Genomic DNA, 14,821 nt, shown 5'->3' on the forward strand with positions numbered 1-14,821 from the left:
GGTGCCTGGTGGGGGGTGAATGGGGGGTGCCTGGTAGGGGGTGAATGGGGCTGCATGAAGTGAAACTGATGGAGAGGTGCAGGGGGCTGGGGTCACAGGTAAGGTGACTTTTACTGAAATGGCCTCCTGGGGTCTTGAATCCATTTTATTCTTGATCCCGTTGACTCTGGCGTGCTCCCTCTGTTCTGCCCCCTCCCATCCTCCCAGTACTGGTGACCAGGACGTTGTAAGCCGCCAGCTGAGGCAGGAGTGGTGGGGTGGGGGAGCGTAAGGCAGCAGCTAGACACGTGTGCCTACTGTCCCTTGTGCACATCTTTCTTGAAAGCCAGCTCTCTGCATATGCAGCCTGTGTTATCAATTACTAAAACCCCACTTAGGAATGTGGGGTGAGGGCTCCCATCCCTGGCGTCTTTGCCTTTTCTCTGCATGTTGTATTCACACCTCTTCCAAGGGGCCCACCTGGGTGCTCTTCCGGCTGAGTCTGGCTTTGGGGCCCATGAGCATCCTCAGAGTCTACAAGCACTTCACTCCCTCAGACCCTGACTGCCACCTGCATCAGCACCTGGGTGGGAGCTGGGCTGTCCCCACTGCAGGGGCCAACTCGTGGGGCAGCGGGTGGGGGGTGGAGAACATGGGAATCAGAGACCAGAGCAGGGCAGAGCCTGCTGGACTACTGAGCTGGAGGACAGCCCCCTACAGCCCAGAATCTATCTGCTCAGAAAGCTCTCCATCTGGAGTGTGAGCTCCCCCAAGGGAAGGGTCCTCATCATCCCCTACCCCTATAGCAGTCAGCAAAGGTGGGCGCCAGTGACCAAACACTGTAGGCACAGAGGCAAGCCCTGCCCTTGGGGCACAGTGCACCCTGACTCAGCACAGAGCTGGGCTGGCCAGGCACTTTGCACACCTCCTGCTCCTGGGGAAGCTGGTCAGGTGCCCAGGCGCTCCCTCCTCCCAAGGCAGACAGGGACCAGGGGAGGCCGAGCAAGTGGCTTCAGGGAGAACCTACCGGGACATAGTTGCACTGGGCTGACGGGCTCACCACTGGGTGAGCAGCCTGGCATCACGATGCCCCGGCCTGGGCAGAGTGCCGTCTGCTCTACCTTCTTGGCCCCTGCTCTCCCTTCCCCAGGTGACCCATCCCTCTGCAACCCAGGGAGAGCAGTGGTGAGTGGTGCTGCCCGCCAGGGAGGACAGGTGTCCACTCCACCCCTGCCACCTCTGTTCAACTCCAAGGACCCTGCCTCCTGAGCACACTGAGGTCTGGGGCTCAGGTACCCCTGTAGCCTGTTTGGAGGTCTGTGCACAGTAACCACAGCACTAGCATGAGCTGGCTGTGAAGGCAGGAGGGGCCGGGCTGTCCCTGTCACCTGCTTCATAAGCTGGGCCAGTCCGTGCTCCAGGAATGAATCTCAGGCTCCACGGGGCACCATCTGGGTCATGAGGTGCACGTGAAGTACACCCATATGCTCCACTGTGATCACTGAAGGGACGCCCTCTAGGCCCATCGGTAGGAACTGCCAAGCTTTCCCCAGGGTCCCCTGAGCGTAAAACCTGAACATGTGTCCTCCAGTCCCTGAGAGTCTCTGTCCCCATGCTCTGAGGCACTTGATGGCTCCATGGCAGTCCTGCCCACTGATGCTCTTGAGTAGGCAGCTGTAGGGCTGGGGAGGGGCCCTGAACTGAGCTCATCCTACATCAGCTCTGGGACCCTGGGCAGGTGTCCTCTTGGGCCTCAGTTTCTCCAGCTTGAATCAGGTTAACCAATATGGTCCCCATGATGGGGCCTGATAACTCAGGGCTGGACCCCTTCCCTGTATTGGCTAACGCTTCTACAACCCACAGCTCAGATGGAGCATGGGGTCCGGGGGAGGGGCAGAACCACCAGCAGAGCCTCCCTCCCCAAGTGAAGGGTGGGCAAGAGGGAAGCATCCCTGTCAACACAGGGCCCCACATGTGTCACAGCTGCTGGGAAGAACAACTAGTCCCAAGAATACATGTGAGTATCGGGGTTTTGGTGTGTGTGAGTGAGAATGTGTGTGTTTGCATGCATTTGTTTCTCTTTTTTTCTCCTTCTACTTCATGAAGTACACTGAATTGACCAAGTGCCTGGCTCTTTCTCAAGAGCAATGACCAGGATGGGGAGCCCAAGATGTCTTAGGACTAGCTGTAGACTATACTTATTAGTATACCGTGGGAGAAAAAAAAACTTCTGGGTGGTGGAATGAGGCTGCCTTCTGGCACAGTTGAGCTGCTCATTGGGCAGGGGACTCAACAAGTGCAAGATGATGGATAAAGGGCAGATGGAAGATGGATGGGTGGGTGGATGGATGGAGAATGGATAGATGGATAATGGAGTGTGGATGGAGGATGAAGGATGGAGGATGGATGGATGGATGGAAGATGAATGGATGGAGGATGGATGGATGGGTGGATGGAGGATGAAGGATGGAAGATAAAGGATGGATGGACAGAGGATGGAGGATGGATGGATGGAGGATGGATGAAGGATGGATGGATGGATAGAGAATGGATGGATGGAAGATGAATGGGTGGATGGAGAATGAATGGATGGAAGATGAATGGATGGATGGAGGATGGACGGATGAATGGAGGATGGAGAATGAATGGATGGAGGATGGATGGTTGGAAGATGAAGGATGGATGGACAGAGGATGGAGGATGGATGGATAATGGAGTGTGGATGGAGGAATGATGGATTGATGGGTGATGGAGGATGGATGGAGGATGAATGGATGGATGGAGGATGGATAGATGAATGGATGGATGGAGGATGGGTGGAGGATGGATGGAGGATGGATGGATGGACAGAGGATGGATGGAGGATGGATGGATGGATGGATGGATGGAGGATGGATGGATGGATGGATGGATGGATGGATGGATGATGAAGAATGGAAGATGAAGGATGGATGGATAATGGAGTGTGGATGGAGGAGGAAGGATGGATGGATGATGGAGGATGGATGGAGAATGGATGCAAGATGAATGGATGGATGGTGGATGGATGGAAGACGGACAGAGGATGGATGGATGGATGATGAAGAATGAAAGATGAAGGATGGATGGACAGAGGATGGAGGATGGATGGATAATGGAGTGTAGATGGAGGATGAAGGATGAATGGATGATGGAGGATAGATGGAGGATGGAGGAATGGATGGATAGATGGATAATTGGAGAATAGAAGATGGATGTATGGATGGGGGATGGAGGGAGGGATGAAGGATGGATGGATGGAGGATAGGAGGATGGAGGAAGGATGAATAGATGGATAGATGGTTGGAGGGTAAAGGGTTGAGGGAGGGATGGATGGATGGAGGATGGGTAGATGGAGGATGGGTAGATGGAGGATGGATGGATGGATGGGTAAATGGAGGATAGAAGATGGATGAATGGATGGGGGATGGAGGGAGGGATGGAGGAAGGATGAATAGATGGAATGGAGAGATGATGGTTGGAGGGTGAAAGGTGAAGGGAGGGATGGATGGATGGAGGATGAAGGAGTACAGTCACTCAGTCACTCAATCAGTATTCTTCAAGGAGGTTGCTGTAGAAATTGGAACTGGGCCCTAAATAAGATTTGCAGATTATTTATGGTCTCTGCCCTTCCCCCAAAACCAAGGAAGTGGGAACCCCTAAGAGTCTGGGATATCTAAGGTACTAGAGGATCTGCAGCCCCCACCTCCATTAAGCTGTGGGAAGGCTTAGCAACTGACTGGGATTCAGAAACTGAGAACATGTGGCCAGAAGCATCATGGCTAGGAGAACTGGGTATGCACAGCAGAGGGTTCCCCATCCTGGCCAAACAGAGGCTCCGAACCCCGTGCTTCTGGGTGCGAGTTGCCACTCAGCCGGGTGCAAGAACATGAGAAAGGAGCAGGATTTCTCCCAAATTCCAGGGGCCGTACCAAGCAGCTGTGGCCTCAGGGAGGGTGCCGGCGGGCAGGGCAGCCATGGCAGACTGGCAGCGGGACTCATGGGGATCCCTGGACCCTGGGGGACTGATGGGTTGGGGGCTGGCATGAGGAGGCATGCACAAGTCAGGAGAGCGACATACACTTACGGCGTTATCCCCCAGGATGTCCAGCTGCTTCATCAGCTCCGTGACCAGGATGTCCTGGAGGCAAAGACAGGGATACCCGGAGGTGAATGCCAGCCGGGTGGGGTTGTGTGGGGTGCAGGGGTGGGGGGGCGGGGGTTTACCGTCACTCCTTCAGCTTCACAGTAGGCCTGGAGGGGGCTCTTCCCGTCTGCGAAGGGGGTGTGGTGGAAGTTGATGGCCGGAGACTTCCTCTCCCTCTCCTAGGACAGAGAGCGGGAGGCTGGGCATGGGGGCTGTGCTGGGGGCCACCCAGGGACAGGGTGGAGACACAGAGGCCAGCGAATGTGGTCTGCAGGAGGCCAAGGTCACAGGGGAGGACGGGGGCCCAGGACAGCTGTGCACAGACGGGCACCTGGTCACTGCGTGGCCCCCAGCAGCCCGCAGTGGGCTGCTTAAACGAGCAGGGAGCAAACGTCCGCTGGCTGACCACCGTGGTCAGGCGTGTGGCCCCCGCTCAGCACAGCTGCCACCATCATGGCCCCTCCGGGCGGAGCCATCACTGCCCAGCCGCATGAGTCTGGAAGCAGACTCAGGTCTCGTTCGTTCTGGGCTTTCGTCCGTGGCCCTTGGGCAGAGAGGTGCCTCCTTTCCAACCCCCTCTTGGGGTCATGAGCAAGGGCCCAGGTCAGGAAGGCCAAGCGCCTCCTCCATCACAGCAGCTCTGCAGGATGGTGGCCTCTCCCCTATGCACCCCGCACCCAGGCCCCCGGCACACCTCGAGTTCCAGGATCCGGAACTCCAGCAGCTCGTTTTGGTCCCTCGCATCCTGGACCTCGTGTTTTAACCGACCCTCTTCTATTTCCATTTGTTTAATCTGTCAAATAAAAGGCAGATGACACACTGAGGTCACGTGAGGTCCACTCCCGGCTTTCCCGACAGCTTCTGGCTATCTGTGGGGCTGGCTGACCTGCCCCAGCGCCCAGAGCCCTGACTCCAGCCGGAGTTGGCTCACCGTGGGGGGGGGATGCAGGGGCAGATGCAAGGGGCGAGGAACCATGGATGCCCCCAGAGTGGCCCTGAGCCCGGCCCAGCCATCTGAGCGGAGATGGGGAAGAGAAGGGGCCCATCAAGGGAAGAGCCGCTAAGATGTCCCCATGCGGCCCCTGCCGTCGCCAGGACAGTGCTCCTTCAAGCACAGGCTGGCCCAGAACCCAAAGGTGCATTGCTGTCCGATGGAGGGGCCATGGGCCACAGCTGCCGGGCCCCCTCCAGAGCTGACCTTACTAATTACGGGATTGTTCAAGCAGAATCAGAAACAAGTCAACCTGACGTTTGAGGCCCGCACCTTCCAAAGGGTGAGAGCAATGCATCCTGGGGCAAGCGGCCTTGGGAGGACAGGGAAGGGTGTGCCAGAGGGTGTCCACTGGGCCAGATGGCCTGGCCCATCCCCCCTGAACTGAATGTGGGGAGCTGAATGCCCCGCTGGGATGCTCAGGGGTGGGTGGAGATGGATCCAGGGGCTCAACATCCTGCAAGGTGCTGTCGGGGTGGGTTCCTTCCACAGTGCCCGGCGTCAGGCTGCGCAGCCAAGGCCGTGGGCAGCCCCTACCATGAACGTGACCCCGTGTACATGGTAGCCAGAGGAAAGCAAAGGTTTAAAGTGTGCACCCGAGCACTGTAAGTGTGCACACAGTGTGTGCAAGCGTACATGAATATCTATGTGTGCACGTGCGTGTTTAAATGGGAGTGTTTAAGAGTGCACAGAGTGCTTAAATGTGCATGCAAGTGTATAAAGAGTATGTGTGCACATAAGCATTTATATGTAGACATATTTTTGTGCACACAGAAGCGTTTATGTACATGTGTTATATGTACAAGTGAGCATTTAAGTGTGCACGTGAACGTTATGTGTGCACACAAGCATTTCCATGCACACAGGTGTGTACATGTGCATGAGAACACCACAAACACAGCTGCCGTGATTTAAGACACATATATGGACAGTCCGCAGGAAACGTGGGCGTCACGCACGATTCAAGACCTAACAGCACCAAAGCAGGGCCCTGGGTGGGACTGGACTGTGGCCCACGGGCTTGGTTTGGAGGCTGCTGGTCTGTGCAGAGCACGGTCACAGTGGCGCCCCTAAGGCTCGTGAGGACACGCTGGCCTGGCTCTTCTCTAGAAGGGCTGTGGCTGCCCGGGCGAGTGCCTCTGCCCCTGCCCGTCCTCGGCCCAGGACGAGGCCTGCGGCTGGTGGGGAAGGGCCGCACGCAGCACCCTCACCAGGCAAGATGATGGCGCTGGTGGCCTTTCTGCCTCTGAATCATAGTCCCCGCTCCCGCCCTGGTCTGAGTGCCCCGCTCCAGCGGCTCTGGGGTGCCGCCCACTGGGGACTGTCCCAAGCAGCACAGATGTCCTCTGACGAGCCCTGCACAGTGCTCGGCCCTCCGTGCTGTGGGCCCCGAGAACAGGCTGACTTAGGGAGCTCATGTGTAGAATGGGCATCTCACCTGCAGGGAGAAGGGCAAGTGAGGCGGGTCCGGGCAGGAGCTCGGGCCGCTAACAGGAACGGGCCAGCGGGCACCGTGTTTTCTGGCCCATCACATAAAGTCTTCCAGCCCACAGAGCCCCAGCCCAGGGGTGGGCTGCAGGGACAACAGCGTTTTGGGGCTTCCTGTTAGCCGGAAGCCAGGGAAGCCCATGGATGCATTGCACTCACCCTTTGGAAGGTGCGGGCCTCACACGTCGGGTTGACTTGTTTCTGATTCTGTTTGAACAACCCCGTAACTAGTAAGGTCAGCTCTGGAGGGGGCCCGGCAGCTGTGGCCCACGGCCCCTCCACCGGGCACACTCACAGCTGCTGGGCGGACCCAGCTCCATGGACCCTCCAAGGACCTCTCCCCAGAAGACAGTTCCCGGGAGCGCGGTGGGTGGGGGCGCTACCTTCTCCACAAGCTCTTGGTTCCTTCGATACAGCGCTTGCTTCTCTTCAATCCACTTCATGTCCTTGGAAACGGAATTAAATTAGAGAAATAAATACACCCCGGGATTAAGGCAAAGCCAGCATTTAAATCACAATTCAGCAGAATGGACTCAACACCCAGCTTCCGCAGCTGCCGCCTGCCCACCGTCCTGTCCTGCAGTGAATGAAAGCCCACGGTCCCCTGTAGTTGCCGGGGGGGCCTGGACGGAGAGCAGACCCCTCGCGCCACCACGTGGCCAGCACTCCCGGACCACGCCAGCCCACAGCAGGCACCAGTGGCACGTGGAGCCATGTGGGAGTCACGGGTCCAGGGACCTTGACACGGAGCCAACAGGAGCCTGGTCGCTCGGGGGGTGTCCTGTGCATTCACACTCAGACATACGGATGGAGGCCAGCTTTTGTGCTCTGGGGAGAGACGTGTGTGGACCCCCGGCCGACCCGGCCCCATGATCAGGTGTCTCCAAAAGCCCAGACGCTCCCTCCTCCAGCAGCATCCTCAGTAAGGGGTTGGGAGGAACTCCCACTGCCCCTCACAGTCCACTTGCTTCCAGGTTCTTCCCCGCAAAGTCATCTGTGAAGTGTGAAGGTTCACGTCTGCAGATGAAAGGCAGCCGCGTCCTCCTGCCCGTCCTCCTCCGGCTCGCGTCCCAGCTAACCCGCCGCTGCAGTTCTCCAGCACAGATGGCATGGCATGGGGCCCAGGCATCCCACTCAAAGGTCCAGGCGGGGTCCGCGAAGGCCGCGCACAGCACAGCTCCTGAGCACCATTCCCGCTGCCTGAGCGCCCGGGGCCCCGGGGGAGGGGTGGTGGCCCCGACGGGGTGCAAGCCAGTCCGGCGGGTTTCAGGTAAACGGCTACAGGTGCCCAGCACGGACTCTGGGGCCGCGCACGCTCAGGCAGGGGCGTGGACAACATGACCCTGTGCCGCTCAGGTCCTCCTCTCTTCCATCCCACCGTCCACCCAGAGGCGAACACGTCGAGGGCCACCGTGGGTCTGCGCTGGCTTGATGGCGAGCCGGGCGCTTTCCCATGCAGCCGGGGGTGGACCCTCCCAGCCCTACACAGACGTCCTCCTGCCTCATCTTGGGTCCACCTGGAAGTGCGCCGTCCAGCAGGTCAGAGGCTCATGGCCACGGGCGATGGACGCTTGCCCCCAGGATTTGAAGAGCCCAGAGGTGGCGATGGGCATAGGGGTGAGGGAGTGACCAGCGGTCTCCAGGGGCAACCCCGGCCCTGAGCTGGGGGGAGAGAGGGTCTGCCCAGGTGCCCCCGTCAAGCCGTGCTGTGCCCTTCCTCTGATACATGCTCCCCTCAGTGTCTGGATTTCTTAGTGGGGCGCCAGTCTGCCGGGCTGGATCGTCCGCGCCCCTCGGGCACCCTCCGTGTTGGTGGGGCACCCGGCTCCCGCTCGAGTCTCACCTGCCCCTGCTCGGCCAGGGTCTGCTCCAGGTCTTCTATCCGCGTCTGGGCTCTCTGCACCTCTGCTTGCAGCTGCTCGCGGGTCTGTAGGATGGGAGGAGGGATACATCAAACTTTCTCTCGCAGCCAGGACACGCCCACAGGGATGGAGGCTTTTGGCGGGCCTCAGCCTCCGCTAAGGGAGAGGACGCGGTCCTCGACTTTGCAGGGAGGCTCCGTGAGTCTAAGGCTCACTTAGACTAGGGGGACACCCTACAGACTCATTCTGAGGGACTGTTAGGGGAAATGTCTGTCGACAGGATGAAACAGCTGGTGAGGGCAGTGGAGCGCTGCGGGGCGCTGGCCACTGGGGGGCTTGTTCCGGGCTCTGGCTGACACGGAGGATGGAGGATGGAGCACGGAGGACGCACGGACCGGTTGCACACGGGCTTGGCCATCGGCCCTTCCCGTCCTGCGCTGGCGCCCTCCGCTGGTCCCGGATCACCTTGCTCCACATTCTGCGTGCACTTGACTCCCCCCCCCCCCCAGTGCCCCTGCAGAAGCCCACCCTCAGTGCCCGGTGCAGGCAAGGCCCCCAGAGGGTCCAGGCCGCCCTCCCTGGAGCTAATTTGCTCTCACGGGGTCCCAGCCACAGGGCACTTCATTCCAGTACTCCTGCTCCCTGGGAACAGCTCTGGGCAGATGAGAGCACTTGGGCCTGCTGGGCACAGGGTCCGGTGGCCCTCAAGCTGAGGAGGGCAGGGGATCCCCTGGCCTGGCCCTGGGTTCCTCTTCGGACATCAGCGGACCCTGGCTCTCCCTCCCCTCCCCTCCCCCAGCCTCCACCCTCCTAGGGCCCGGGTGATACACGTGAACCTGGAGGGAGATCAATTTGCTGACAGGGAGTAGGCCGAGTGACTCTCCAGGCAGCGAGGATGGATGTGGCAAGGGGACCCCACTGACACTGTGCCCTGCTTCCAAGAGTCCACGCTCAGCCGGCCAGCTGGAGTCCCAGAACCAGCTGACTGGCCCCTTGCCCTGTATGCTAGGGACAGAGTTGGCCCCCAGGCCCCAGGGCAGCTGGGCAGGACAGCCCTTCAGGTATACAGGATGCAGCCCATCTCCTTGTGCAGGGCATCCCCTCTGAGCCCTGGCAGGGCAGGCCACACGTCAGGGAGCAGGGGAGGGGCTCAGGGAGGGCAGGGCACAGCCCCCTGCCACGGCCTCCCCTGGTGGCCAGCGAGGGCACCTGTCAGCCCCATGTTCCTGCCTTTGAGGACGGGGCATGAGCGCCTGGGCCAAGGTCCAGGGAGGCAGGGGCAGGAGGGGGACACCTACCTGTTCCCAGCAGGGCCTGCCTGGTGAGGCTCAGGGTCAAGATGGGCACAGCAGCTGAGCTCAGGTGTATTGGATGAATGAATGATCTTGGCAAATTTCCGGAACTGAGCTGCAACACTGGCCCTTCCCCATCTCTGAGCCTCAGCTCCAGGAGAGCCCCCTAAGAGCACCACTGCACGGTTTGCGAGGAAGCAAACTTCCCTTTGCCTACCAGCCACGGTCCCCAGAGGGGACACACGTCGCTCTCTGAGGGACCATCACTCACACCTGTGCCTGGGACCACTCTGGGAGGCCCCACCCACCCCCAGGCCAACATTGGTCCTTAATCGCCTCAGGGAGCATCGGCAGGCCCGGCAAGAACCGTGGGAGAGAGGGCTTGGCCCGGAAGGTGAAGCAATGCAAGTGTCCCTGCCAAGGCCGGGGGTCAAGCGGGGAGGAGCCCAGCGGGAGCTGGAACGTCGTGGAGTAGAAGTCAGTTAGACCTTAACTTCTCGCTCTGCATCCAGCGTCCCTCCGACCTGCTCCTGCAGCAAGGCGTAGGCTCGCTGAAGAGCCTGGTACTCCATGGTCAGCTGCCGGAACCTCAGCTCGGTCTCCTCCTTGGCCACGCCCTGGACAGGTGCATGGAGATGCAGGCTTACCTGGGGCCGTGGGGAGGTGAGCCTGGAGCCCCCCCCGGGGAAAGGCCCAGCTGGCTGCACTGAGGCCGGGGTGAATCTCAGGGGCCGGCAGCCAGGCCAGGGGCTCGACGGGGGCCCCATCTGCCCCCCCGATGTGTCAGGTGAGACCTAGACCCGGGGAATGCTTCTCCTCCCCACCCCCACCTTCCTGCAGAGATCTCTAAATGCCTCCTTCTGGCTACAGGGACACCTGCTGCCCCAGACAGAAGGCAGGGTGCTGCGGCCTTCCCAGGGCCCCCCTGGACCCCAAAGCGCTTGCTTCTCCAAGAACAAGGCCTAGGTCTGGTATGAAGGGTGGCTGTGCCCAACAGTGACCGGCCCCAGGAACCCTAGCCTGGCCCCCGCTCCCCCTGCGCTCCTTACCCCCAAGGCTGTGGCCGCAGCTCTGCTATGATGTCTTAGGTCTCTAAGTGGGTCCCTGGCCATGGGTCACCTGCCCGGATCGGCCAGGGCAGGCCCTACCCATGGCCTTAGTGCCCCTGGGCCTGTCAGGGCCGCAGACAGCCTGTTACTCCTTGTCCTGCAGCCACAGGGGCCAAGCCAGTGAGACCAAACCAAGCCCAGCTTCCTCCCACATGCGGGGCTCAGCCGGCCGCCTGCATCTGAGGACGGTTCCTTCTGCAAGAAGGACTGGTGGGGAGGTCAGGCTGGGTGGGCTTTATCAGAGACAACGCCATTCTGCACTGCCTGTCACCCTGATGAACACCTCGGCGTGGCCCTCGGTGTTGCTGCCAGCCTCCCCACACTGGGTGGTTCAGACCCCCTGGGGCAGCCCTTTGAGAGGCAGGGAGCCCTCTGTCCCACTGTATGGAAGGATATGAGCACAGGCTACTGGGGGGCACAGCCGGGGAGGGCCCCCGAGCCCACCGCTCCAGGGGGCAGGCCACACAGCAGAGCCCCACGTCCCCAACCCTGATCCTCGCTGCCTCCAGGCCCTGCCCCAGCCTGTCCAGAAGCCCCTGTAGGCGGCTACCTCCTCCAGGTCATCGTCGGGGGTACATGGAGTCTGGTCCGTCCTGTCTGTCTGATAAGAGATGGAGGAGCCATCGGATTCCAGGGAAGCCTCTTCGTCATATCCAAAGAAGGTCTCCACCACAACCGGCTTCTGGCCAAAAGGAACTGAGTTAGTCCAGACATGGACCCGCGTCCCCTCCTCACGCCATGTCCACCATCCATTCCACCCAAGTCCCTCCTGCCAGTGTCCCCGACACTCTCCCTAACTCCTGGCCCAGACCGTCACGGGAGCCTCCCGGGTCCTCCCTGTGCTGAAACCCCAACAGGCCCCTTCGTGGTCCAGCTCATGAAGGTCACCTGTCACCCAGGCTGGAGGGCACTGTGGCCAAGGGTCCACGCCTCTGTCAACCAACATCCTGTCCTTGGCTGCTGAGCCCATCTTGATGGCTCCTGGCCTTTATCCCAAATGCCTGGCTTCTCCCCACTCCTGCCTCATGGAAGCGCCGGGACGGTGGGGGGCCCAGGTAGAGAGGGTGGGCCTCCTCCAGCTGGTCCACTCTTAGGACTCTGCACGGCCAGGCTTCCAGGCCTCCAGAAAATCTCTAAATGCTCTGCAATAATCCCGAGGAGAGAGAGCCCCAGCACCCTGTCACTCCTTCCATGGGCCCTTCCGGGGGCCAGATGCGCCAGCATTCGTGCCTGAGGAGTATCTCCCAGGCTGCGTGAGGAACACCCCCGAGCATTCGAAAGCCAAACAAGAAAACACATGCATTTTGCATAAAGCAGAGCACTAGTTATTGTTCTCTGGGACTATCTCCTGAATCTCCTCTAATACACACGTTTATGGAAAAGGATCCTGCTTCAGATTCCCTGGGGGCACAGGTCAGCCAGGGCGGAGCCGCGTGGGGCCAGCAGTCACCCCTGCTAAGCCCGCAGTGGGGCGGTGGGCGGGGGTGGGGGGGGTGGGGGGGGTGGCTGTGTGAGGCAGGCCTGCAGGCCCCAGGGCAATGCAGGAATTCTAACTCCCAGGCGCCGCAGGGGAAGGCCAGAGTCCCAGGGCTAACCCCTCCTCCTTGCTGTCACGAGGAACGCCCTCGTGTTAAGTGGCTTTTAAAAAACATACATTCTGTGTACACATACATCAACACCGTCTCCTTTACCTTGGGGAGTTTGGCCATTTTCTTTCTTTGCTTCCGAAATCTTAAAAGCTTATCTCGCTCCTGCAAAAACCAGTGGAAGAGATTTTCTGAGGGGTGAGCAGCTCCGTTAATGTTCCTGCGCAGTCATCTGCACGGACTTGGAGGGTGGTTTCTAGATGGGCTACTGTCTACATGGTCACACACGCGGCCCTGCTCAGGAACATTGGCACTGAAGGGGCAGATGGCGCGTGGTTTCTGCTTGCGCTGAAAGGAGCGACGGCCCACGTGGGCGGCTGTCGCCCCACCATGCTCAGGGTGCTCCAGCCTCCTCACAGTGTGTGGCTGGGGGGCAGGCTCTGAGCAGCCCACACACAGAAATGGGAATCCGAGAGGGACCAAGGCCAGCCCTGCTCTGTACTCTCTGAGCAGATGTCTGGAGAAGCGGCAACCCCACACAGCTGGAAAGGGACCCTGCAGACACGTAAGGAGACCAAAAACCCGTTTCTCCCCAGGGAGCTCCACTGAATTTCCATGACCCTGACCATGTACCAGCCACGCTTAGACTGCTAGACCACGCTGGCGGGGCAGAAACCCGTGGTGGGGGTCAGTGCTCCAGGGAGGGCAGCCACCCCTGAAGAATGAGCAAAGCTGGGTGCTGGCTCCTGCAGGTGTCACCAAAGACCACCTGGGGCATCTATCTGACCCTAACGGATGGGTGTTCTCAGTCCCATGGCAAAACCTTTGGGCAGGTAGCATGTGTTGGCACAGCCGCCTCTGTCCGGACTAGAAGGAGTCACCAGCACCAAGGGTCTCAGGGACAAGTGCACGGGGCATTGGGTGTGAATGTAGGAGAGAGAATTACTTACTAGCACACTCTTCACGTAGCCAGCGGTTTCCAGGGTCTAGGGAGACAAGAGCTTGTTACAGAGCTGGGAGCACAGACCTGCTCCCCAGGAGACCCAGAGCCTGGAGGCTGCCCCGAACCTCAACTCAACCGCTTCCCACTGCCTGGAGAGGGGGCATCTGACCTGGCCCTCATGGTCCCTCCTCCCTCCCTAAGCTGACCTCCCAAGGGCACCGGGAACCTGCAGGAGCCCCCGGGGGCCCTCGGCTCAGGGCCAAGGGCCTGTCACCCGCCTTGCAGAAACTGCAATAACGCACAGTCGCAACTGACCAAGATTTCTTCCTTTTCCTATACTCCCCGACCCCCCATAGGTTCTTATACATGTGGGGATGGACGGTCACTGTGCAGTTGAACGAGACAAGAGGTCAGCTCGCAGGCACAGTCAGGGAAGGCTGTGTTGGGGAGACCCCACCCTGCAGCCCGTGCTGGGCAGTGGGACCTCCTGTTACTTTGGAGGCAGCTTCAGTCATCAAAATGAAGCAGGCCTTGGGGCCCTGGCCGGCTCAGTCAGGGGAGCATGTGACTCTTGATCTCAGTGTCTTGAGTTCAAGCCCCACAATGGGCATAGAACTTACTAAAAACAACAAGAAGACAGGCCAGGCCCGCACTTCTGGGACACGAGCCACACCAGCAGGAGAGACACTGCTGTCCCTTCTGCTGCCTCTAGAGGTCACAGAATGACCAAGGCAACTTGCTCTGAAATGACCCGAGGGGACCCCAACAGGGTAACTAGAAGAGGGTTTGGTGCAGGACTATTTTCAACACTGTGCTGGGGGCGTAGTGGCCATAGGGACAGGGCAGTGTTAAGGGACGGGGCCCTGAAGAGCCTGTCCACGGCCTAATGCCCAGCACCTGGGCCTGGACCTTCTCTGGAATAGGGTCTCTGCAGATGTGATTGAGTCGGGGATCTGGAGATGAGACTATCCTGGATTAGGGTGGGCAGGAGAGAAGAGGAGGGACACAGAGAGCTGGCCCGCGGAGACAGGCGGAGACCGGAGTGAGAGGCCCACAGCCACCAGAAACGTCCCCGCGGCAAAGGACGGACCCTGGCCTTGCGCTTGCGGAGGGGGTGCGGTCCTGCCGCACCTTGACAGGATTCTGGCCTCCAGACCGAGAAGAGGTTGCTGTGTGCTAAGTCCCCAGGTGCGCTGCTCTGCCCCGGGGGTCCCAGGAGCTAACACCGCGGCACACCGTCGCTGAAACCCCGGGTCCAAAGCGATGAGGAGACGACGCAGCTTTAGAGGGCCACTCAGGCATGACCGCGGTGGAGCCCGCAGGGAGGGGCCCGGGCAGGACGGGGGCAGAGGGAGATGGGAGGGGAGGGGCCGAGGGGCGGGAGAGGAGGGGCCGAGGGGCGGAAG

The 14,821-nt window shown here is 60.1% G+C and overlaps 1 protein-coding gene across 1 annotated transcript in view; it reads right to left on the bottom strand.

Annotated features, from left to right (window-relative positions):
• JAKMIP3 (Janus kinase and microtubule interacting protein 3) overlaps positions 1-14,821 on the bottom strand; it is an 81,896-nt gene that overhangs the window by 24,160 nt on the left and 42,915 nt on the right. Inside the window, 9 exon segments of the mRNA XM_081823282.1 lie at positions 4,085-4,138; positions 4,225-4,323; positions 4,839-4,937; positions 7,007-7,069; positions 8,467-8,550; positions 10,266-10,394; positions 11,437-11,565; positions 12,578-12,637; positions 13,423-13,458. Coding sequence (XP_081679408.1) covers positions 4,085-4,138; positions 4,225-4,323; positions 4,839-4,937; positions 7,007-7,069; positions 8,467-8,550; positions 10,266-10,394; positions 11,437-11,565; positions 12,578-12,637; positions 13,423-13,458 — 753 coding nt within the window.

Source organism: Leptonychotes weddellii, chromosome 6 (assembly GCF_054177405.1).
Source record: "Leptonychotes weddellii isolate Sample4059 chromosome 6, ASM5417740v2, whole genome shotgun sequence".
Lineage (NCBI taxonomy): Eukaryota > Metazoa > Chordata > Mammalia > Carnivora > Phocidae > Leptonychotes > Leptonychotes weddellii.